The sequence below is a fragment of the Misgurnus anguillicaudatus genome, chromosome 20 (assembly GCF_027580225.2).
Source record: "Misgurnus anguillicaudatus chromosome 20, ASM2758022v2, whole genome shotgun sequence".
NCBI classification, from domain to species: domain Eukaryota; kingdom Metazoa; phylum Chordata; class Actinopteri; order Cypriniformes; family Cobitidae; genus Misgurnus; species Misgurnus anguillicaudatus.
In genome coordinates, this window is record NC_073356.2 from 7144634 (window position 1) to 7169024 (window position 24391).

General features: G+C 38.1%; 2 protein-coding genes, 1 long non-coding RNA gene and 3 other non-coding genes across 6 annotated transcripts; 2 read left to right on the forward strand and 4 right to left on the reverse strand.

Moving 5' to 3' along the window:
* The first annotated feature begins 1541 nt into the window (after window positions 1-1541).
* ctps1a (CTP synthase 1a) lies at window positions 1542-11548 on the forward strand. The gene is made up of 18 exons (XM_073858045.1): window positions 1542-1701; window positions 2498-2678; window positions 4924-5094; window positions 5231-5331; window positions 5414-5530; window positions 5626-5709; window positions 5810-5890; window positions 7843-7994; window positions 8093-8225; window positions 8534-8618; window positions 8842-8940; window positions 9019-9081; window positions 9173-9216; window positions 9310-9406; window positions 9501-9556; window positions 9901-9997; window positions 11150-11294; window positions 11460-11548. The coding sequence occupies exons 2-18, from the start codon at window positions 2513-2515 to the stop codon at window positions 11542-11544; spliced, it is 1776 nt and encodes a 591-aa protein (XP_073714146.1). The 5' UTR covers window positions 1542-1701; window positions 2498-2512; the 3' UTR covers window positions 11545-11548.
* A 512-nt stretch (window positions 11549-12060) lies between these two features.
* Window positions 12061-14599, reverse strand: LOC129455570 (uncharacterized). Its single transcript, XR_008648416.2, has 8 exons — window positions 14505-14599; window positions 14019-14071; window positions 13365-13424; window positions 13218-13283; window positions 12962-13042; window positions 12698-12736; window positions 12426-12527; window positions 12061-12246 (listed from the first exon to the last, which is right to left on the reverse strand). It is a non-coding gene; the product is annotated as an uncharacterized lncRNA (long non-coding RNA).
* On the reverse strand, window positions 12309-12381 carry LOC129412721 (small nucleolar RNA SNORD99). The gene has a single exon (XR_008633824.2). It is a non-coding gene; the product is annotated as a small nucleolar RNA SNORD99 (small nucleolar RNA).
* Window positions 12589-12661, reverse strand: LOC129412723 (small nucleolar RNA SNORD99). Its single transcript, XR_008633825.1, has one exon. It is a non-coding gene; the product is annotated as a small nucleolar RNA SNORD99 (small nucleolar RNA).
* On the reverse strand, window positions 13489-13624 carry LOC129412708 (small nucleolar RNA SNORA16B/SNORA16A family). The gene has a single exon (XR_008633811.2). It is a non-coding gene; the product is annotated as a small nucleolar RNA SNORA16B/SNORA16A family (small nucleolar RNA).
* Window positions 14600-15695: 1096 nt separating the features above from the next.
* On the forward strand, window positions 15696-23615 carry rab42a (RAB42, member RAS oncogene family a). The gene is made up of 2 exons (XM_055220343.2): window positions 15696-16100; window positions 20492-23615. Exons 1-2 carry the CDS (start codon window positions 15886-15888, stop codon window positions 20916-20918), a joined length of 642 nt encoding a protein of 213 aa, XP_055076318.1. The 5' UTR covers window positions 15696-15885; the 3' UTR covers window positions 20919-23615.
* Window positions 23616-24391: the final 776 nt, after the last annotated feature.

The following is a 24391-nucleotide window of genomic DNA, read 5'->3' on the forward strand; positions in this document are numbered from 1 at the left end:
ACATACTTTCGAAGCTATGCTTACCACGCCCCCCTTTTATAACTCTGCGACCGCAATCATTAAATAAGAAATCATCAAATAAGTTAACCGCTTGTGGACAGTAGGGTTAAAGCCCGTGGGGCCCCAAGCAATTGCGTGGTGGGTAAACACGCCACTGATTGCAAATCTAACAAATTAATCAAAGTTACAAAAAATGCCGTGCACACCATAGACATTATATACGTAGACACCTTGTAGACTGAGCTGCCTATTGCAGCTGACGTATCTTGCGGCCGCCATCTAATTTTTATGTAATTTTTACGTAATTAGGTATTTTATGTAATTAGGTATTAAATTAATTTTAATATGAATGAATATAGAATGAATTGGCTGTGAGAATTTTCATTCCAAAATGGCGGCCACGCTACTGAAGCGCCATCTAGTGGCTGTTGCCAAAAACGAATCCGAGTTTCCTCTCTTGTTCTTCTCTTTGCTACCGAGCTTTGACGTCTCTGTCACAACCCTCCCGTTGTATAGACGGGTTGCACGGCGACGTCACTATCTGGTTGCGCGCGCAACCGAGAGGCAAAAAGAAGAGAAGTGCATTGTGTTGTATGCTAGTAGAGGTGTCTGTTAGTCAAAATGCCAAGGAATTGTTGCGTGGAAAATAGTACCAACAGAGCCAGTGCTGGGTGCCTGATGTAAACCTACCAGTAGATGCAACTATTTTGTTACTAGCCTAACATTATAATTCATACATGTATCACAGTAACACTGCAAAAATAAAGACAGAAAAACAGATCCAACTAAAATCAAGTTTTATTTATATACAAACAATAAAGAACGCTTCAATAATTAAGGTTGTTGCAGTAACGGATCAGCTCACCAATCGGGCTTTCTGCCTCCTGGATGCGCGCGCACCCTGCAATGTTTGTAAACTTGCAACCCCTCTAGAGCAACTTCCCATTGCCTCCTCATGCCTGTATCACTGGGAAACCTTCAAATGTGAAGAAAAAACAGCGAGAGATCATGAGAGAGAGTACCAGTTCCTGCTGAACATTGACATAATATTATAAATAATAACGTAAAATAACCATACTGATTGTTCAATCTTACTTGTGAAATGTAATCCCATGTGATCTGGAATCAATACTGCGCCGGTTATTGCAACAGTAAGCTGCACAAAATACGGGCATAGTTGCTTTCTTTCCGTTAACTCCCATTGACTCTGGTGCTAGCGTACAGTGAGGAGACCCATCCAATATGGCGCCGACGCTTGATGCGTTCCAGCACGTTATGAGGTGTCTATGTATATAATGTCTATGGTGCACACCTCCATGCGAAATGGGGTCTCAACGCGCACGACCGCCCACTCACGTCATTTTTGCCGCGCGCACAAAGCTTTTCCGGGACGAGTAGCTTGGCGCCCTATTCTTACCAACGTCTGCCTTTCAGCCAATCTGCAAAGCCCGTTGGGACAACGTCACGTACGTAATTAATATTCAACATTTTCTTTGCGCAGGCAGCCAATAGAACTGTTCTCCGCATTTCCGATAAACCCACCCCTGGATTTCCGGGGGGTATTTTCATGTTGAGATTCGAAACCACGTGCAGAAATGTGAGCACGTTTATTATTGTATTATAATAGTAATTTAACAGTTATTAAGAGATCGAAGTGTTATTCGGCCATTCAAGAATTTATTCACTATTTTTTTCACTCAGGTAAGTAAAAAATCTGTTAAGTTTTATATATGTTTGGGGAAGATGCGATCAAGTGTGTAACGTTAAGCTAACTTGTCTACTTAATACGGTCGAAAACACACAGCGCTGTATAAAATCTGTATAATAAATGAAGCATCTATTATTTTACTATTATTCAGTGGTCGTTTCTAGTTTTATAGTGTTTATGAATGAATAAGTTAACAAGGTTCACTGTGTAACTGTTCCTATTGTTAGCATGCTATATTCAAACAGTAACATTCACATGTGAGATTGAGGTCATTTATTCATTTATTATTATGATTTTACATCAGCATCAATAAACCAAGAACATTTGTCAGATGTTTTTAATCTGGTATTACAGTAAGGCATGTTTATCATGTAAGGGTAACTGTTAAGCGTCTATGTTTCTCTCGATGATCGGCTGTAGATGTGTGTGTTTCGATCACTGAAGCAATAATGTCTTAAGAAATAATAGACACGTGCCTTTTATTGGCGAGTTTAAACATATGGAGTCATGAATTATTGATGTGACTTCCAGTCAAAGGTTTATTTGATTGCAGTTTGATCGTGGTCTTATCACTTTAAAGTGCATTCTAATGACGTTAAGCTTGGCCAACAAAGACATTTAGAAAATGATTTTAGTGAATATTGGCATTTCTGTTTCAGTCTTCACCAAAGCGATAACATGATGGCTGTATTACATGTTTCTTGGAAATCACAGCTTCAAAAACAATTTAACTTTAGTGTAGCACTTATTGGAAAGTTAAAACATGTTTCTTCTTGTTTGTTCTTCCAGCAAATCATTGGCAGTATGAAGTATATTCTGGTGACGGGTGGTGTCATATCTGGCATTGGGAAGGGCATCATAGCCAGCAGCGTGGGCACAATCCTCAAGTCCTGCGGCCTGCACGTCACTGCCATCAAAATCGACCCGTACATTAACATAGATGCGGGCACCTTTTCCCCCTACGAACACGGTAAATGCATATCGAACTGGACATCTCTTATTACAAAGAAACTTTAATATGAAGTATTCAACTTTGGAGAGAATGGAGATAAATGATAAAATCTTTTTATCTCCCACTTGCTCAAAACTAATGTTGAAACACTTTAAAGCCCCTTAGTTTGAGAACCACTGACTTGAAGGAATCGTTCATGTGTTTCTTTTAATGACAGAAGTCAGGGCTTAACATTAACAGTTTTTCTCACCAGTGGTTACTAGGCCTTCAGCATTTTCACAAGCCACAATTTTCCTGTTGGGAAAATGCATTTTATATTAAAAGTGACTTTGGCATACAGCACCTTTAATATTGGCAGCTGGATTTAACCGGCGGGATAAACAATCTGCATTCACCGTTTTAAAGTTATCCAGTTCGACAGGAACACCGCAGACTTGGCAACAACTGATTTATGTACCGCCTTGGACTGTTACAAAATGGCGGATGACTTCTGTATAGAGGGTACACACGTCATAGATAAGTATAAAGGCTAGATGCGTTACTCGCTCACTCGTAGCAATGAGTTTAATGGTGCAGGTACTTTTAAATTACCATAACTTGCTCAATTTTCTACCAATTTTCACACTGTTTGGTTTCATACAAACGTTATTAACGTGGCTATAATTCTGGATGCTTTAACATGTTTCATGAATTTGTTTGTTTTAGTATAAGTATGCAGTGTCATAGGTACATCTTTGACGTTTATAACAAACCAAACCGTTTGAAAATCGGTAAAAAATTACGCAAGTTATGGTCATTTAAAAGTACCTGCACCATTAAAACTCAATGCTACAAGTGAGCAAGCTGCCTGTGGTAAGATGGCCGCCAAATGCGGACGTTTCACTCAGTTGGCCAGCAGCGTGGGCGAGACATCTAGCCTTACATATCTATGATGCACGTGACGTCACCTTCGGCGAAGGGGGCGTAACCACAGTCACTTTAGTGGCAAAAAATCTGAGTGACAGCATTAGCATAGCGTGAAAAAAATGGGAAAAGTAGTTGTGTGATCGACTTTGCTAACCGATTCAACAAAAATTTGGAACGGTCTTTATCCAGACTGCAAAAAACACTCGAAGTAAATCAGGGGCCATATGTCAGGTATGTAAAATTTTGGGGGGAAAATCCTATAAAAAATGCACCAATACTCTTATTCTGTGTAACTGCAAAGTTTTGTCAGTGAGCCTTCATTAAAAAAACATCCATTATGTTGAGCCTTGTCTTCTACAAAGGTGGGATGGTTTAAAAGTTTTAGGCAAGACAAACATATATGTTAGGAAAAGCAATGTCTGGCCATATGCCAATGTCCACAGACTACTGGCAAGTTGTTAGGGTCACTGTTAAGGCCAACTAAATTCAATTTTTGCATCAGCCGCTATGAAAACCAGCCATTTTGTTGAGTTTTTTGCCACTCAACAGGGCGAGCTCCAGCGTGGTCACGTGCAAAAGTAATGTCAATGCATATCCAAAGAGTATAGAAGCACAAGAGGCGTAACTATTAGGGTTGCCGCGGTGACGTAATTTTCCCACCGGTTAATCAGCGCGTCACAAACCCAGTGATACTGGTGTCATCGTGTGGGAGGGGCTTATAAATGCGCATGCAGACGTGCACATTTTACTTTCACTTTTGAATTACGCAACTGTTTAAATGCAGTGCTTGCGTACGCCGCGTTAAATTGCGTATGAATTTGCATGCAATGCGAGTGCAACAGCTGGTTTACTTAAGTGCTTGAGTCAATGTGCGCAGGTAATTCTCACAGAATTTGATCTTTTAATGTACAAAGTAGCTGATATTGCCATCACTTCTAGTTGACTCCCGAGTCGCTTTCATTCCAAAATGGCAGATTCGTTCTATTGACTTTCACTTCTTGTCAATATAAGTTCTTTGGCATATCCTTTGTATATAGACAAAGTCACTTTAAGAAGGCTGCCGCCCACTTAAGCAACAATGTTTGCATTGCCTCCAGGCAGTTATTTCAGTCAGGCAAGATTAAGTCTTACCTGTTTGAATGGGGAAAGACATGTGTCTAATATCGCATGATAAAACTAAATATTTCTGATCAAAAACATTAACTGTACCATAACTTTTGTTTCTTAAACTCAGATTGGTTGTTTTAAATATCCAGTATCTTTGCTATAGAGGCCAAAAACTAAATGAAATCTATGTTCCTACATAACTGGTGTAGAGGATCTGTATTTAAATGTAATGTGTTGTGTGTGTGTGTAGGTGAAGTGTTTGTGCTGGATGATGGAGGAGAGGTTGATTTAGATCTGGGAAACTATGAACGCTTTCTCGATATCCGGCTCACCAAAGACAACAACCTGACCACCGGCAAGATCTACCAGTCGGTTATCAACAAAGAGCGTCGAGGAGATTATCTGGGCAAAACTGTACAGGGTGAGAAGCTGCTCTCCTACTAAGGGTTTATAATGCATCTTTTATGACATCTGCAACATTCCTTTATAATAAAGATTTCCAGGAAGTTGGTAGTCATTGACAAACATTGTTTATGTTGTACATTTGTTTAATGTAGTGGTGCCGCACATAACCGATGCTATCCAGGAGTGGGTGATGCGTCAGGCCAGAGTTCCTATAGACGATGATGATATTGAGCCTCAAGTGTGTGTCATCGAGGTAAGACAAACACATACATACGGTCTTTATAGGTTTTTTTAATAGGTTTTCAATATCTGAAGTTTTGTCTGTATGTATACAGCTGGGTGGTACGGTTGGAGATATCGAGAGCATGCCTTTTGTCGAGGCCTTCAGACAGTTCCAGTTTAAAGTGAAAAGAGAGAATTTCTGCAATATTCACGTCAGTCTCGTGCCACAGGTGAGCGCTGTGTGTGTGTGCATATATTTACATTAAAACATGAGATCACATGTAATGTGCTGTGGTAAATTAGTAACCAAATCTCTGATGTTTAGCCCAGCGCTACAGGAGAACAAAAGACCAAACCCACCCAAAACAGTGTGAGAGAGCTCAGAGGACTGGGGCTTTCACCTGACCTGGTGAGCAATGCAAAGATCTTCCTCGTTAATCTCGTCATATCTACGATCACAGGTCCAGTAATAAGACGTTGTGAGATTTAATTTGTGCTTTGTCTTCCAGATCATGTGTCGATGCTCCACTCCGCTTGATAACTCTGTTAAAGAGAAGATCTCTATGTTTTGTCATGTGGAACCTGAACAGGTAAGATTTTACAGGAAAGTCTAGGAACACTTGTTTGAAAGCCACCAAAGAACCACATTTGCAAGGTTTTCAAAATAGGGGTAGCCTGGGGCCAGGGTGAACGATGCTTGGGCCAGTTGAGAGATCTGTAACTTGCCCAATCATGCCAGTGTGACACTGGTTATGTTTACACGCACAAAATTTTGTTAATCCGAATGAATTTAATACAATTGAAGGTTAAGACGATACAGTTTACGTGCACCCTAATATTGCAATGTGATTTAAATGTTCGCAAGTCTGCGCAAGCACACAGCCAGTATTGCCAGACTCACGTATCAAAACCATCTGAATGGACTTTCAAAACTAGCCCAAAAGCATCCCAATGACTATTCACAGCCCAAATACCAATAACTAAGCAATGAAATCATTTAATCTTTAACCCGCAGAAAAAAAAACTGGTGGAAACAGTTTAAACAGTATCCCAAATCTAAACTCGAAAAAAAAGCAGAGGACTTGGCAACGCTACGCTGTGGACAGCATCTCTTGTATGCAGGGTAAAATGTACATTCACACGGTGCGTAAGCATTAGCGCTTCTCATTCACTTTTAATGGGTGACGTCATGCGTTGCCGAACTGAATTGTGGATCCGTCGGCGCCACGTCAGTGCTGTTGCTCGCCGCCGAAGTTGAACATTTCTCAACTTTTCAAGCGGCAACGCGTGCGTCAGCCAAACATATCGCCTTATGCAAATAACCTAGGCAGAGCCAGCCAATTACATTTATGGAAGACTGGAGCTTGTGTTGCAGCCACCGTTATTGGCAAGCGTTAATGCTCAGTTTTGACTTTTATCCAGAGATAAAACGTGAACTGAGTTGTAGAAAGTTGTTCTTAAGAAGCTTTCAGATATAGGTAATGAAAACATACTTTTCAAAAGTCACAACACTATTTTATTACTTTAAGTAGCATACACAAACGCTGCAGAATTTAGTACATCGCGTGTATAGTGCGTGACCCCATTAACGTTACTTTAATAATGCGTGATGCCTTGTTGTTGCATGTTTCTGTGATGAGAATGATGTGATATAAGAGGTAAATATAAGTCGTGAAGTTGAGCACAAATGTTCTGCGCATGTGCACAAGGTATTTTTGCATCCGATTTAGAAAATACTACGATTCACGCGTGTACATGCGTACTTTTCTCCTTGTCGGATCACAGATTGGAGTACACCATCCCCTTCAATACGATCCAAATTTCCGTCAATCGTATTAATTAAGGTGTTTAGATGAAGGCTTTTCAATACGATTACAAACGAATTATTTGGTTGCATGTAAACGTACCTACTAGAGCTCGACCGATATATCGGCAGGATGATATTATCGACCGATATTAGGCATTTTTCGAAATATTGGTATCGGCATTCATAATGGCCGATAAATTAATATTAAAAAAAAAAACGGACGAAACAGCCTTCAACCTTGTCATGAGTGTTGCCGTTGTATAGTTTGTACACCAGAGGGCACTCTACAACCTCCCTGTTGGCAACACTCGTGTATAACGCGTCACACATCCTGCAACCAGCTGATCCAGCCAGAGGTGGGCAGAGAGAACAATGGTTAAGTGAGTTCATGGTGAGTTGGTCACCAGACAATAAAAGAAACAAGTTTCTTTTTAAAATGCATTATCATATTATTTTAGTTAAAACTCATAAATAACTACAAATAACTAATGTTAGGGAAATCTGTTAATGTTTTATTGCGCGTTTCTGAAAAAAAATATATCGGCCGATATATCGGATTTTAAAACCAACAAACATTTGTATGGGTATCGGTTACGAACCTTTATCATTGGCACATTTTGCGGCCTTGCCAAATAAAAAGGATGCGACCAAAGTTTTTAATGCACTACTCGTTTGCCATTGGCTTATGAACTAACTCGTGTCACTCAAATTTGGACAATTTGTCATTTTCTGCAGGTGATCTGCGTCCACGACGTCTCGTCTATCTACCGAGTGCCATTGCTTTTGGAGGATCAGGGTGTTGTGGGATACTTCTGTCGCCGATTGAATATGCCCATCGAAAGCAGACCCAGGAAGATGCTTGCTAAGTGGAAGGAGATGTCAGATAGGTTAGCATATGTTTCATGAAGCTCAAGTTTAAATCAAAATGTGTATTATGCATTTGCGGTTTTGTTCACCTTTCATGTATATTGTGTTTGATTGATAGGTCAGACAGGTTGTTGGAGCAATGCTCCATTGCTCTGGTTGGGAAGTACACGAAGTTCTCCGACTCGTACGCCTCTGTGATTAAAGCTCTCGAGCACTCGGCTCTCGCCATCAGCCACAAACTGGAGGTCAAGGTGAGTGAATCCGACTGATGCTGCGTGTCAGTGGGGTTGGTTAGAGACTCGTGTAGGCCAGATGCTGTTTAATAACCATAATGTAACAAACTAAAGCAATGTGATCAAAAGGGTATTTCAACTGTTCAGATGAGGGCTCCTAATGTAATGACATCACTGATGTGTCATAAGAGCTGGAACCATTTAACCCTTAAAAGTGCACATAATGAGCTGGCCAGTTAAGCCACCATCTGGATTATACCATTGAATTCGACCTTTTCTGTATTTTTTCTGCTTTTGTATTAACACGTGTTTCTCTGTCCTTTTAGTATATCGATTCTGCAGATCTAGAGCCCAATACCTTACAGGAGGATCCTGTGAAGTATCATGAAGCCTGGCAGAAGCTATGCAGCGCAGAGTGAGTACACTTATCCTGAAGTACGCACACAACCTTGCAAAGTATACTTCATTTGACTCATACGCATACATATTGCAATACCTCTCCTGGCCTAAATAAGTAAGCGTGTTATAGCAACCAGGCAGTGATTGACCGCATGCCTATTAATAATATTGTACAAAGAATGACATCTGTACATCTCTGGTTTAGAGTTAAAATTATTTCTGTTTTTTATGTCACCAGATGGTATTTTGGTACCAGGAGGTTTTGGAGTTCGAGGGACGGAGGGCAAAATTCAGGCCATCAGCTGGGCAAGAAAACAGAAGAAGCCGTTCCTGGGTAAGATCACACCTAGATAATTCAATAAAGACAAATATCCTCTAGCGCCTGTATGTGCTAACATGATTTATCTTTCAGGTGTATGTCTGGGGATGCAGTTGGCCGTGTGTGAATTTGCTAGGAACGTGTTGGGCTGGAAAGGTACGTCTTCATTTACAGTAAACGGACTGCAGATAATTCAGAGATGTTTAGCTGAGATATTAACAGTGTCATTCTGCTGTTTTTATCACAGATGCAAACTCGACAGAATTTGACCCAGAATCCAAACATCCTGTGGTGTGTATTCAGTCACATGTTCAGTTTTGTAATAATAACCAGCAGATAAAACCAGATGTAAATTTAAGACCGCATTTGTTTGGTTGTTTGCAGGTTATTGACATGCCAGAGCACAATCCAGGACAGATGGGCGGCACTATGCGATTGGGGAAAAGGCGGACCATTTTCAAAACCCAAAACAGCATACTCCGTTAGTAAACTTCCCTTTAATGCTATATCAACAATATAGTTGTTAAATAATGTATTAGTGCTGATACATTAATGTCTTTAATTTCCTCATACAGGAAAACTTTACGGAAATGTAGACTATGTAGATGAAAGACACAGACATCGTTTTGAGGTACATCATCTCCCCATTTATTCCTAGCATGATTTCAGTTGATATGCTATTCAAACATAGTGTTTATTTTCTCTGCGGTATAAACTAACAAAATGCACAGCTCAGAATTTTGTATCCCACAATGCAATCCATTAGTAAAGTCAGTGTAAATTCACAGAATTGTTTCTGAACATGTTGTAAATATGAGGCATGTAACACATTGTGAACCGTGTAGTACTGAATTGTGGAGTTGGATCATTAAATAATTTTCCCCCCATTTCTGAGTTCAGGATTTTTTGGGCATGCCTTAAATGATGACATAACACACTCATGTGTGGTGTAACAGTCTGTATTTCTCTTTGTAGGTGAACCCAGAGCTCAAGGAGCACTTTGAAGAAAAGGGCTTCCGGTTTGTGGGTCAGGATGTGGAGGGCGAGAGAATGGAGGTCATTGAGTTGGACGGTACGTTAAGGACAAAATACAACCACCCAGAGATTGTGTGTGTAACATTAGCAATGTCTTAGAAAGCATTCACTGAACCTAGCAAGGGCTTTGCACAGTTAAATGTAGGGGTGTAACGATACATTGTGCTTGCTATGTTTCTCACTGAATTATAGTGAAATGTAGCTACATCCAAAAGCCGGAGGGCGCTCTTGTGCAGAAACTCAATATGCACAGCAGAAGCGCATTTATATCGATGTTCATCAAACCATTTCAGGTATTTTCATTATTTTATAATGATTATGTTTGACAAGTATTGCTTTCTCAAATGCATGGTATAAACTACTCAAACTCAGTGATTTTAGATTGATAAGGACTTCCTACTGGAGAGCCCTAATACATAAAAGAGCTGTGCATAATATCTCTATTGCAATTCAGAATCGATATTGGACAGGTATTATTAGTGTGTATCATGAATTATCGTTACCCTTAGTTAAAGGGACACTATACTCATTTTCCAGCTCCCCTACAGTTAAACATTTGATTTTAACCGTTTTGGAATCCATTCAGTCGATCTCCGGGTCTGGCGTTAACACTTTTAGCATAGCTTAGCATAATCCATTGAATCTGATTAGACCATTAGCATCGCGCTCATAAATGACCAAAGAGTTCCAGTATTTTATTAATGATATTACGCAGTGCCCGAAAATAGTCCCCTACTATTAAGTTACCAAAGGGACTATTTTTGTCTGCTGCATAATATCACTACGCCTGCTGCAGCCATGCCACGGCAGCAAAGTCCTTGATTATTACACTGGAATGAGAGTATAGTTCCTAGCCATATCTGCCTAGAAAATCACAACTTTCCGTCAGTCTTAGTACACAATGTAACTACAGAAGTGTCAAGTTTTAAATAGAAAAAATATCCAAAGTCTTTGTTTATTTTGAGCGTGATGCTAATGGTCTAATCAGATTCAATGGATTATGCTAAGCTAGGCTAAAAGTGGTACCACCAGACCCGGAGATCAGCTGAATGGATTCCAAAACAGTAAAAATCAAATGTTTAACACTAGAAGAGCTGGAAACGAGCATATTTTCAAAAAATTGGAGTGTCCCTTTAAGTTTGCTGGCCTGAGGTCATGATGTAAAAGTAAGTTGTTTTTTATTTTGCAGATCAACCTTATTTCGTTGGCGTCCAGTATCACCCAGAATTCACATCCAGGCCGATTAAACCATCTCCACCTTACCTTGGTCTGTTGCTGGCTGCCGCTGGCCGACTTCCATCTTACCTCCAGAAAGACTGTCGGCTTTCACCACGGTATGGACCAGTGTTATCCGAGCAGCACAATGTACATGCATCTTATAAAAGGACCAAAAGCATTTCGAATAAAGCTTAAAGTTGAGGGTTATAAAATGAAGTCAAAGTTTTAAAAAAGCAATCCAAAAAAACCACAAATGTCACATTTCCATTTTTTATTTACAGAGAGACATACAGTGACCGAAGTGGCAGCAGCTCTCCAGACTCCGAGATTGCAGACTTCAAACTATGTTCAGTAAATGGAAACTAAATCAGTTAATGGTGTGATTGTTTTAATTTTCATTATGGTTTCTTTCTACAAGCCTTTAATGACAATCTACCCATACTTGTGTACCGAATTGAAGTGTCAATGACTTGTGCCAAATGGTCACGTGAACGGCTGGTCTTGACATTACCTGCTAAAGCCACAATCTGCATGCTTTTCATAATAAAATTATCCAAAAGCCACTTGCAGAGTGACATTTCACTGTGTACTCTCATTGCCAAATACTTGTAAATCCAGAAGTTACTTTTAAATAATGGTTTGTCCTTTGTAATTGCTGCACTAACGTTACCTCAGATGTTAAGATTTTCCATCTAGTGTTATAGCATCCTTATGAAAAATCCTATATGTTCTGCCTTAAAAGGCCATTATAAAGGGTTTAAAGCAAACCACCTCCCCTGCATATCCAAATCCTAATGTTTTAAACTAGCAACTCTTGAAAATTATTTGAATTCGAAGTTATTTCAGTACAATCCATGTTGAATAAGATACCACATACACATCTGAACCAATGAACATTTTTATTAAACAAAACACATACATGGAAAAACCAATGATTAGGCTCTTTAGTAGGCCAACAATCTAATTGGTCACATGATAAATTAAAATGTGCCAAGTCTGGTCCACTCAGAAGTCAGACAGCTGAAGCGTTCATCTTGCATCCTTTAAACCAGGGTGAAGACCATGTCCCTTTAAAATAGAAACCAAAAATGAGTAAATCACACAAACTAGAGTACACAAACATCTAAAAGCACTGATCTCAGTCCCATATCCGCAAGTTTCATCCAGCAGTCACCATTACAAAGTGTGTCATCATAGATCAGTGGGCAGGTCAAATCAAATTTAATCATGGTTTCTGAGGCACATACCTGGGCAAAACAAGAAATGGCAAAGTCTAATCCACTCAAGAATCGACACAACAGCTTATGCTTTCATCTTGCATCCCTCAGGTCATAGTGAAGATAATGTACCTTCAAAATAGAAACCAAAATAAGCAAAAACAAACTACACAAGTACACAAACACCTAAAAGCATTGATCTCAGTCCCATATCCGCAAGTTTCATCCAGCAGTCACCATTACAAAGTGTGTCATCATTGATCAGTATGCAAATGAGACTTGGTTATGGTTCTTGGACATACCTGGGCCTGAATCATCCCTAAAATCTTCCAACTCCGCACCTTTAACAAGAGAAATCATTTATATAGTACAGATTGAGCTAGTGACTTACTGATCTTATAAACAAATTGTGCTAAATTTGTTGGACAGTAGAGTGACTGACAAAGCCACATCAGACCAGACAGTCAAAGACTCCCCAATAATTTGGCACGTAGTTGGAGGATCAGGTGCACTGAGACAGCACCAATCCTTAGGAACGTGCCAAATAAAGCAAACGTTTAACTTACCGGCGGTTCTCAAAGGAACTGAAGTATCCCACTGGAAGAACAGCATCTTTAAGGTGATATCCTGCCAGTATATTGAAGTACCTAAAGTGGCGAAACGAAAATAAGCAAAGGCCAACAACACCAAAACCCAAGGAGTTCAATTCTAGATGGCTCAGATAAAAATTTTAATTCTCATAACGGAGCTTTTTCTCTCAGAGAGGGCAAGTTTTGTCATCATAGCCGGGATTAAAATATAAGCTACAAAACTATAACAAACCTCAGAGACCGCACACGGGTTCATTCAGCCAATCTCTGCGAGTTAAGCGACTATAGGCCATCTTGCCTGTACAAGAGAGGAAAGCAAACATTGACACCTGATCTTCTCAGATTATAGTTAAATATGCACTGTATGTAGTTAACTTACCAGTCATTCACTTAACTCATCCTCCTGTGGACATGTTTAACTTCATTTCTACCATCAGACCTGCAAGATAACCAACAATCAGACCTAGACAATTGAAGTAGACATCTTTTACTAAACATATGGATGATGTCCTTTGCCTTAATGTTGCTGAGACAGCTACAGGTTAACTGTACAGCGACCGTCGGTCAAAGTGATGCTGTCGGCTCCTGTTTGACCGCGCCTGCTATAGATGAACAGGAACGGCTTCGATCAGGGCCAAGCGGTCACTAACAGTGGCTGGGTTTACATTTACCAATTTGGATTAACCTGACTGAATTCAATCCGAATGCAGATTACATCAGTACAGTTTACATGTAATCGGATTTAAATGTTTATGTAAATGTACAGAGTATATATTGAAAACCAAACATCTGCACAAGCTAACAGCTTAAGTTGCCAGATCCACATACTAAAACCAGCCCAAATGGCCATACTTTACAAAAAAAAACTATACTAGGGAACTGAAATCTTCCATGTTTACATTTATTCACATGATTTTACGTAAAGCAACTCGTAGCACGCATGTTCAACTACAGGTCTTTGTGTGAACACTAATGGGCAAAAGTAGGAACACTACACGTGCAGATTCACGGTGCATGCGGCTGATTATTTTACCTCTGCAGCAATAGCGGTGGACTGATGACGTCATTGTGAATAGAAAACGCCAACTGTAAAAGAAAAGAGTAAAAAAGAAACCTTTATGATGATGACCTCAAAGAAACATGCAAATATAGATAAAGAAAGGAGAGTTGTGTCATAAACATGTAACTGAAACACAGATTCACATTGCGTTTATTTGAAAACCTTAATGGGACTGCAAAAGGGAGCACATAAAAAGTGCAAACGACCGTATGTTAATATTAAACGATTAAAGATGGTTTACTTTAGCAGGTTTTAGGACAGATATTAAAGTCAAAAGACTTCTTTAAATCGACACCAACCCACGTTGTAGCAGATTGTGTTTAAACAACACAATAACCTCAAACATCATTAATATTACACTTAAAAGACGCTTAGACAATAAAATAAACTGTTTAGTAAAAGTAAACGGCAAAAAATTAAACGCACCCTTCGATGTTATAAGATTGTCTCTTCACTTACCTCCGCACTTTCTGGTGAACGCGGTTTCAAGGAGGAAGAATAACCGTGACGGCGCCATTTTATACAGAGCTTCTCTACGCTGATTGGTTCGATGTGATTACACGACCGCAGCTGATGGGTTATGGGATATGTAGTTTTGTATGCTATGCTCTATCTTTAATGTATTTATTTGAAACTCCCCCTGGCTCTGTTCTTGTCTATTATTTGTTGTTTATGTATTAATGACTTTATTTGTGTGTTTGTTATATTTGTATTGCAAATATTTAATAAGGGGAAGAAAAAAATGTAGTTTTGTATGCAAAGATTTGTATAATATATCTTACAAAATCTGTTTTTTTAACATTAGGTGAAAAGTCAGATAAATTTAATCATTTGTTTGTATTTTATAACCTATTCGAAAATTAAATTAAAGTTGCTTAATTAAAAATAAGGCTAGAATTAATTAAGATAACCTAATGTCTCAAACAAACCAACCCTCTAAAACTAAACCATGATTCTTCTATCCGTGTGTAGATAAGACATTACACACTCTAAAAAAACAAACGGTGCTATATAGCACCAAAACTGTTGCTTGGATCGTAATCATAGAAGAACCGTTTTTAGTGCCATATAGCACCGGTGAAGCACCTGTGTAGAACCATTTAGGGGCCATATAGCACCACTATAGCACCACATATGGTTCTACACAGGTGCTTCACAGGTGCTTCACTGGTGCTATATGGCACTAAAAACGGTTCTTCTATGATTACGAGCAAAGAACCACTTTTGGTGCTATATAGCACCGTTTGTTTTTAGAGTGCATTGTGAAATTTACATTGTGGACCATGTTCATCTGATTGAACCCATTACGATGCTTTACTGTATGCCTAATAATATAAGGATGTTTTACTTTTTTAGTCAAAACTTAAGTTCGCTTCTGCAGTTTATAAATGTCCAGTGTGATGAAGCAATGTGATGGCTCTTCTGTTTCAGCACCACGGACAGAGACAGATGACCGTTTACTCAATACAGTCTGCGACGAGCAAACACGATCCACACACACGAAATATAAATAAGAAATTTTCTACAAATATTATTATTTGTATAATAAGCCACTCGGGGCGTTGGGTTGCCCTCTGTCTCGCGTCGTGAGTAAATCGCATTTATTTTGTAACGCTAAGCAAGTTTCATTTCCTCTAGCTCAAGTGTAAAAGTAATTCAGTGGTTTTAGTTACACATTAGTCAGACTAAAAGGTTTATGCATGAGATTTAACGTCATCACATGACTACAGCACCAACCACACACACATACACGAGCGCGCACCTCTCTGCTCCATAGACTCGATGTAAACACCGGGCGCGACGCGTGCGCTTTGTCTCTGAGCTCGGACCCCGCCATGCCATGGATGCTTTATGGCAATATCAGTTTAGGATCATTTTACTCGGGGACTCGACGGTGGGGAAATCATCTCTGCTCAAGAGATTCACGGACGGCATATACAGCGATGTAGCGGACCCGACGGTCGGGGTGGATTTTTACGCCCGATCACTAGACATTGAACCGGGCGTAAAAATCAAACTACAGCTATGGGATACAGCGGGCCAGGAAAGATTCAGGTTAACATTACTGTTGTTTTAAATGTGATTTTTATCTTTACTATCTATGTCTCATCTGCTGACTGCTGCCTGACATTTTTTTGCTAACCACATCCTATAGGCACGTAAGTGTTACTGACAGAGTGCATGTTTATTCCAGAATGATTAATTTAATATGACATGGTGAAATCAAAATGCTATGCATGCATTTATGATGTAGCCTAGTAGTGTGTAAAAGGTCATTCATCACGGGGTTTTGTGTAATTCAGTTTAAGTAGGCTTGCACGCAGGCCTAGACCAGACATTTCTGAATGAGATTTTACAGGCACATCACGTTGACTGTTTTTTTTTCTCATATCATGTCACACTTGGATTAAGCTTGTGTTTAGTCATATTGAGTCTCCGATCTGTTTGTCATATATATTTAAATCCACTGCCTGCCTTCAGGGTAGCACAAACATCCACCTTCTTTGCTTATTTGCCACAACAGCTCTTATGGCCTATAGATAAATACTGGATGTGGATGTGTGTGTACCGAATTAAATTTTAGAATAATTTTCGGAAACATTGCATGCATGTGGTCAAAATGGTTAACATCCTCTCAAAAGAAAAGGTACACAAGCTGTCATTGGGGCGGCACCCTTTAAAAGGTAGGAAAGAGCAGGGCACAAAGTAATGCTTTTTGACTTTGGCTCTATCTATCATTTAATTTTTTTCAAGTTAGATTAATCATTTGTTTACACAATCAACACACACATCTCTGCTACAAATGAACACTTAAAGTTTGTTTGTGGGACCTATCACTATCGTACAATTACACCGAAAGTCACAGGAGTGCAAATGTTACAAACGTACCCCATAGGTGGGGTTTTTTGTAACAAACAGAGGGTTTATTGTAACACATGTTAGAAAATTTTGTTTAAACACAAATAATTCAATAAAATCCAATAAAGGTGGATATTGTTTATTTATCCATGCATGGCCCTTCGTAAATATCCTTGCATCAATGCATGATTTTTTTTTTGAAAGGGCTGCACAATTAAGACAAAATATCTTTATTGTTAGTTATTTCCTCTGATATTGTGTAAACAGATATCATTTTGATGAATAGTATTTACATTTTTTTATTTAATTATCATTGTATGCTGGAGGCTTAGCACTGAAAAAAAATTATTCATTGAATTTACTCAATTTTTTAAGGTAAGTGGTTGCAATCAAAAAAACAAAAGTTTATTTTACTTTACTAATCTTTTTTGTTTAAATGTAGCTTAAATAATTTGATTGCAACCACTTACCTTAAAAAAATTAAGTAAATTCAATGAATCATTTTTTTGTGTTGTAACACTGTGACAATTAACCCTGCTGTGTAAAAATGTTTTCAATCCCAGCTATCAGTAACTAGAAGTTGCTGACATGTTTCAAAATTGTGTTATGTTTTAGGTAACAAGACAGTGATTAAAATAATATAAGGTTTGATTTGGTGTCTTACACAACTCAGAAGTAATCTTATCCAATATTTTAACCCAAAACACGTCAAAACTTTTCACAAATTCACAGGAGATCATCTTCTGACAGTAAGAGAAAAAGACCAAAAGCACAGATTGCTCGGCCCTGTAAAGTAGCCGTGTTACAATTAACCCTGCATTAGTTTGTGCCCTGTTCACACCTACACCCAAAAAGTACTTCAGATATTGGTACCAAATGTATACATGTGTACCTAAATGGTACATTTTAGGATCTATTTAAGGGTGCTGTCCCAATGAAAGCTTTTGTACTATTTATTCTGAAAGTGTATACTGTACCAGGTGTTAAAGATAAATGTATTTAAATGAACACAGTACCTGTATGCTAGGATCAAAGGACAAATTTTAATACACGGTTAGACTTTTTATTATATATATATGCGGTAACTGCCCCATTACAGTACATGTTTTTTTACAGTAAGATGCCTTTACCGCAGTTCCATTTTAGAGTATAAGACTCTTACTGTAACCTAGTTTAAAAAAAATATTGCCTTGAAGGGGAAAACAAACCCAGGTCACCTGTGTCGTAGGTCTGTAACACTACCACAGTGCCACAGAGTCACTTGATAAAACTTACTCGCTACACTCTCCAAGTAGCCTCTTCTGTCACTCTCCCGACACTCCGAGGAGCGAAATCTTGCCTTCACTAGTTTTTTGAAGTCTTGAGGTCAAATTCAAATCTGACGGTCCATAATCCCTTTCTTGTTTCCATCTACAATTCTCAATCAATTATTTACACTGCTGAAAACAATTCACATTTTGAAATTTGCTTCACTGCTAAAAGCATAACAAATAAAATTTATTTCATTTCATAGAGATATTTAATTTTTCCATTTTATATGCTTTTATAACACTGTTTTATTCAACTACAGTAGCACTGCTGTTGTTTTACAGCAGTCTACCGCAAATTTAAAACATACAGTAAATTAAATTTTAATACCCATAATGCAATGCATATTACAGTAATGAACTGGAAAAGAAAAATACGGTATTTTACTGGGCATTTTGTGGTAACTGTAGAAATTACAGTTAAATCTAACAGTGTGCACTTACAGTGACTTGAGTTGCTTTCTAAATGTTCACATTGTGTTTTTACTATGCATCAGTATAAAATTGCTGAGCCCATATCAATAACCGATTACTTAGATTGACATCTATTGATACCTTGGGGCAGTTTCCCAGACAGGGCTTATCCTAGTCCTAAAGACTAAAAGGCATGTCTGAGCTGCTTTGTCCTGACTAATTTTAAATATATATTGGTGCCATTGTTTTGTCTCAAGATGCACACCAGTAATGTTTTTGTGGGGTTTGTTTGTAAGAACTTCATAAATGACCTAATATAAATAAAGTCCTAGTCGTGGATCAACCCATGTATCACGAAATTACGTACCTATAGTCACATAATTTTGTGAGTGTTTTTGCGTGAACATGTCAAGCATTTGTTAGTCAACTGTTTTGTCCTATTTTCTTACCATTGTCGCTTTGGTTTAGGGTTAGATTTACATAAAATGACATCCTTACCCAAACCCAACTCTAACCCTAATGCCAGGCGACAATAGTTTAAAAATAATAAAATATAAAAAAATAATTCATGAAAAAAGGTTGAAACCAATACTTACATAAAGTGACATCCTAACGCAAACACCAAGTCTGACCCTGAACCGAAGCGTCAGTGGTTTGAAAATAGGACAAAACAGTTGAGTAACAAATACGTGACATTGAAACCTAAACAGAAATACGTGACGTTCACGCAAAAAAGGGTGAAAAACGTGTCAGTGTCACGGAAAAGACTCACAAAATTATGTGACTATAGGTACATAATTTCGTGATACAGGTTTGCGTGGATTAACCTTAACCTAATCTGGGAAACCGCCCTATTATTTTGTAAAATCCTATATGTGCAAAGCATACAAACTGCTAAAATAATCACATAGCATGAGTTCTGATGCGTTTTAAATATTCAGTCGATTTCAGATATTGTGAAAATTTGCTTTTCTGTCGATACCGACTATAGGTCGATATATTTGTGCATTCCTAGTTTTTACGTATACGTTTCTGTTCAACTGAGCACAGAGTAATAAAAGTGGGTACTGGGTATTAAAGGGATAGTTCACCCAAAAATTCTCCTGTTGTTTTAAACCTGTATATATTTCTTTTTTATGATCAACACAAAAGAAGATATTTTATTATCAAAACACTCCCAAAATATTTGTTTTACTACTATGAAGTCAACGGAAAAAACAGCCTGATCTCACGAATTTCCGTGGGATAATCACAACATTTTTCCGTGGCATTCTCACGGATTAGTTACTCAACGGTTTTGTCCTATTTTCTTACCATTTTCGCGTCGGTTTAGGGTTAGATTTACATAAAATGACATCCTTACCCGAACCCAACTCTAACCCCAACCCCAGGCGACAATTGTTTAAAGTTTAGAAAATATAAAAGAATACATCAGAAAAAAATAGTATAAACCAATAATAAAAGTGACATCCTAACGCAAACACCAAATCTAACCCTAAACCGAAGCGAAAATGGTTTGAAAATAGGAAAAAGCAGTTGAGTAACCAATCCGTGAGAATGCCACGGAAAAAGACAGTCCGTAGCAGGGCCACGGAAAAATGCGTAGATCCGTGAGAATGCCACGGAAAAATGAGCAAAAAATTCCATGACTATCCCACTGAACTTTGTGAGATCACGTTGGTAAAAAAAACCTCATACAGGTTTAAAAACAACATGAGGGTGAGTAAAGGTGAGATGAGGGTGAGATGCCAAATTTTTTTATTTTTGGGTGAGCTATCCCTTTAAGAAATGTTCCAGGTTCAACATCGTTGACGTACTGTTCATTACCAAAAATTGTGGATATCTTAAACATTTTGTTTTCTCCAGGTCCATAACCACTTCGTACTATCGCAACTCGGTGGGCGGGCTCCTGGTCTTCGACCTGACCAATAGGAAGACCTTCGATCATGTGCGGGAATGGCACAGAGAAGTCAGCGAGCACATCCTGCCTCATCACATGGTCTACATCCTAATCGGCCATAAAAGCGACCTGAGCCGCGACCGCAAGGTTTCGCGCGACGAGGCGGAGCAGCTGGCGGCCGACCTCGGCGTCCGCTACGTGGAAACTTCGGCCAAGTGCAACAGCAATGTGGAAAGAGCTTTCGAGCTGCTCACACGGGACGTCTATGAGCTGATGAAGATGGGCGAGATCTCCACCCGTGACGGATGGGACGGAGTGAAAAGTGGCCTCACCGCTAAAGTTCTGTATCCGGCTGAGGAGGTGGCGGAGCGTGAAAAGAGCTGTAACTGCTGACTCCCAAAATACCCCTGTAATCTCTCACCTGTGTCTGTGTTGCATCATGAACACTGTCTGGTCTCTGCTCACCATCACGCTTGTTGTCGCTTTCGGAGAATGATGGTGTAGTTCTCTGAATGCAGGGCACTTAAAAATGGCTCAATTTGATGTGATGAGCACATACATATGAGTGTAGTATGTCTGGGTCCTGCTTTATTAGAGACCGACCCTGAAAAAACAAGGGGTGTAAAATGCTTGCTGCAATCTTGTGAACATTGATGTACGGTTAAACATTTTTATATGTCTGTGCTTCCAGCTCTGTGTCTCATCCCATCACTTGAACATTATACAGAAACTGGGCTAGTTTCTATCCTTTTAATGATGGTTGTGGCATTCTTTACCTTTAACATCCTAAAATTTCCTGCTGAAGCAAGAAGTTGGGAAGGGACATACAGAAGGATTTGTTGTTTGTTGAAACTATAGCCTTTAGATTATAGCATATTAGCAGGTTGGGACATTGTTATAGTAAAGAGAATTTTATTGGACAATTAATTAGAAACTAAATTGTACATATATTCATCCAAACAAGACAAATCATCAATATTTTGGTTTATTTGGGCAGAATAAAGTGTGTACATTTTAAATGCTTATGGTTTTGTAAAGTTTTAGCATACAGTTTTAGTATACATCATACAGTATATAGAGTTTATGAAATACAGGCTATGAAAACAATTTTGATTTAAATGTCTAACATGGGACTTTTTTGAAATGGGAAGTCTAAATTTTATTATTAATGGGTCTGCAAATGTGATGTAGCACAATATTCTCCAATTAACCGCATTTCCCATCACACAATGAACACATTTCCATGCATCATAGCTTCTGACACAACAGCATAAAGAAGAAAAATAAAAATACAAAATCATTTATCATTTAAAAAATTGTATTTAACACAAAAAAAATTAATTGACACCCATAGTTTATTATTATTATTCAGTTCCATCAAGGGCTCATGGTTTGGGTGGTAGGCTAAGCAGTCCACACCATTCTGTGTCTTTCTACAATATCAGGCTGTGTTTGGCCGGGCTTCCCGCTGACCAGAAACTGCGGCGTAAACAATGTCAATAAGTTTGTCTACGTATAGACTTTCTGACAGAAGGTACAGCGGATAGTGAAGCAGCTGGTTTTGGTACAGAGCTAATACTCACAAACACACCCAGCTGACTCCCAGATCTGGGAGAATGCATCTAACACAATATTTCATTTTTAAACACATAGTTCCTCACCCATTTTCATGTGGAAGCGCACAATGAGAATCAAGCCTAATGTTAAAATATTTATATGTCAGGTTTTAACACACTTGCATGGATATAAGATTTTAAAGATTCCGTTTTTGAGCATTTATTTATTGTGCTATAGATATAACTACAGTCTACAGAGACATACAATACATTCAGGTACAAGTCTGAGACCTCACTGTATCTGGGGTTCATATTCAAATTTAAATTGGGAAATAAACAAGGAAACACAAGAAACATTTAAAGATTCTGCACTTGATCTAGATCACTAATCCAATGAGCAGACTTGTGACATTAACCATTTTCTTTGTACAAAGTCAGATTTTCTTAATAACATGTATCATCAGGATTTGCACAAATTTCAAGCCAGTTTAAGTGCATACTTTCATTAAGGCAAAATTGGGGCATGCTTTAAAATTCGGACATTTTCTATTTTCCAGTGGATGTCAACAATGATGTCACAATGCAAAAAAGTGACATCTTATGATTGTAATGGTCATAGAAATGTGGTTTGGACTTTTAAGGATTTTTGAAATCTGCCATGACTCTTCAAACTTCTCTCAGCTCATATGTTCGATAAAATGCAATAACTTTAGCTCTGGAAAACACATCTGATTTACAATCAGCGCAGAAAATGTGAAAGAGTCGTGTAACAGATCACTTTGCAGTAGGACAATCAGGTTTTAATCATTTAGTGTACAGATGAACAACCATAACCATAGGGGGTTTTGTTTTAATAGTGAAATGCAAAATTTGCAATTCAACAAATGCCAGAAACTCTTCAGATATCTCATCCGTTAAATACATTTTTCATAAAATCTTATTTTGAGATGGTCGTGCCAAATACATTTTACAAATACGATTGACCTTCTATAGTGGCCATCAGAAAATGGCTGAAATGACCCATTTAAAAAAGAAAAATGGTTATACATGCAGGGATAAACACTGCAAAGATGTTAAATAGCTAGTGTAAATGAAATAAATATATTGTGTATTTATTAAAAAAAATAAAAAATTCAACAAAACATCATGGTTTTCATTAGGAACTCACTGTTAACACTTTTACACAAATAAAAGTTTCAAATGTTGTGCTTCATAGATCTAGATTGGCAAAGAAAAATCACAATTATCACACAAATTATGTCAAACAAACTGTAAATAAATGCTCACGCCAATATTAATAATGCACATCATGCTTCTGGGCACTGTAAATTGTCAATATATTTGCATTGTGATTTGGTATGTGTCATACAAAACACCCATTATGTTTTAAATGAAATAACATGTACATAAAATAAAAAATTCTGTGTTGTTCTCATAATCTAATGTGTTTTGTATTAAATAACATGATATAAGTCAAACTTAAAATGCTGTTTACACTTTATTAATTCAATTAAATAAATGAAATAATAAAGAGGCCTGTTCGCACTTTGCGAGATTTAATTAAACATTTTAGGTTGCAAACAGTGGATAATTAAATCAACTTCATATTGTGTGTAATGTAAACTTGAATATCTGTGTTAATATTTCAGTTGTAGTAACTTATGAAATTGAGCTCCTGTACTCATAGCTCAGTGGAAGAGCATTGCACTATAGGTCATGGGTTCGAATCAAATAAACACTGACAAAAAAATAATACATTTTATTGCGTAAGTCGCTTTGGATAAAAGTGATTGTCATATTCGTAAATGTAAATGAAATTTGTTCAATAATTAAATTTTTCCGTACAGCAACTGAGTTCAGGATTTTAAGGTTCCTTCCTTGCCTGGATAATATTAAACTCTGTGTGTTAGATCAGGGGTTCGCAAACATTTAGGTGCCAGAGATTGTTGTATATAGTCCCCATGTAAATATGCTTTTTTAATACAGCACAGTTGTATAATTTATAGCTAATTATTTTAAGGATGCCCCAGACCACCAAGGGACTTCCCTTGTAAAAATAGTTTTACTACAGTTAAAAAACAAGGTTAGGCTACTGTAGTAAAACCATGGTAACCACAAAATAACAATGGTTTTGACAACCATGGTTAGTGTAGTAAAACACACAATACTACAGTTTTATCAATAAAAAACATGGTTAATTTTCGTAAGGACCCACGAGTTAGATGTTTGATAAGCTTCCTCATATGTTCAATAATCTAATTCGATCTATTTAGGCTCAATTCGAGTAAATTATTAATTGCTCAAATTCGG

What these genes read in the sequence shown, in the direction of transcription:
- ctps1a (XM_073858045.1), top strand. Translation starts at nt 2,513, where the DNA reads ATGAAGTATATTCTGGTGACGGGTGGTGTCATATCTGGCATTGGGAAG. An exon ending in CTTTTCCCCCTACGAACACG is followed by an intron (nt 2,679 to 4,923) that starts GTAAATGCATAT and finishes GTGTGTGTGTAG; the next exon opens with GTGAAGTGTTTGTGCTGGAT. An exon ending in CTGGCAGAAGCTATGCAGCG is followed by an intron (nt 8,619 to 8,841) that starts CAGAGTGAGTAC and finishes TTTTTATGTCAC; the next exon opens with CAGATGGTATTTTGGTACCA.
- rab42a (XM_055220343.2), top strand. Translation starts at nt 15,886, where the DNA reads ATGGATGCTTTATGGCAATATCAGTTTAGGATCATTTTACTCGGGGAC. An exon ending in GCGGGCCAGGAAAGATTCAG is followed by an intron (nt 16,101 to 20,491) that starts GTTAACATTACT and finishes TGTTTTCTCCAG; the next exon opens with GTCCATAACCACTTCGTACT.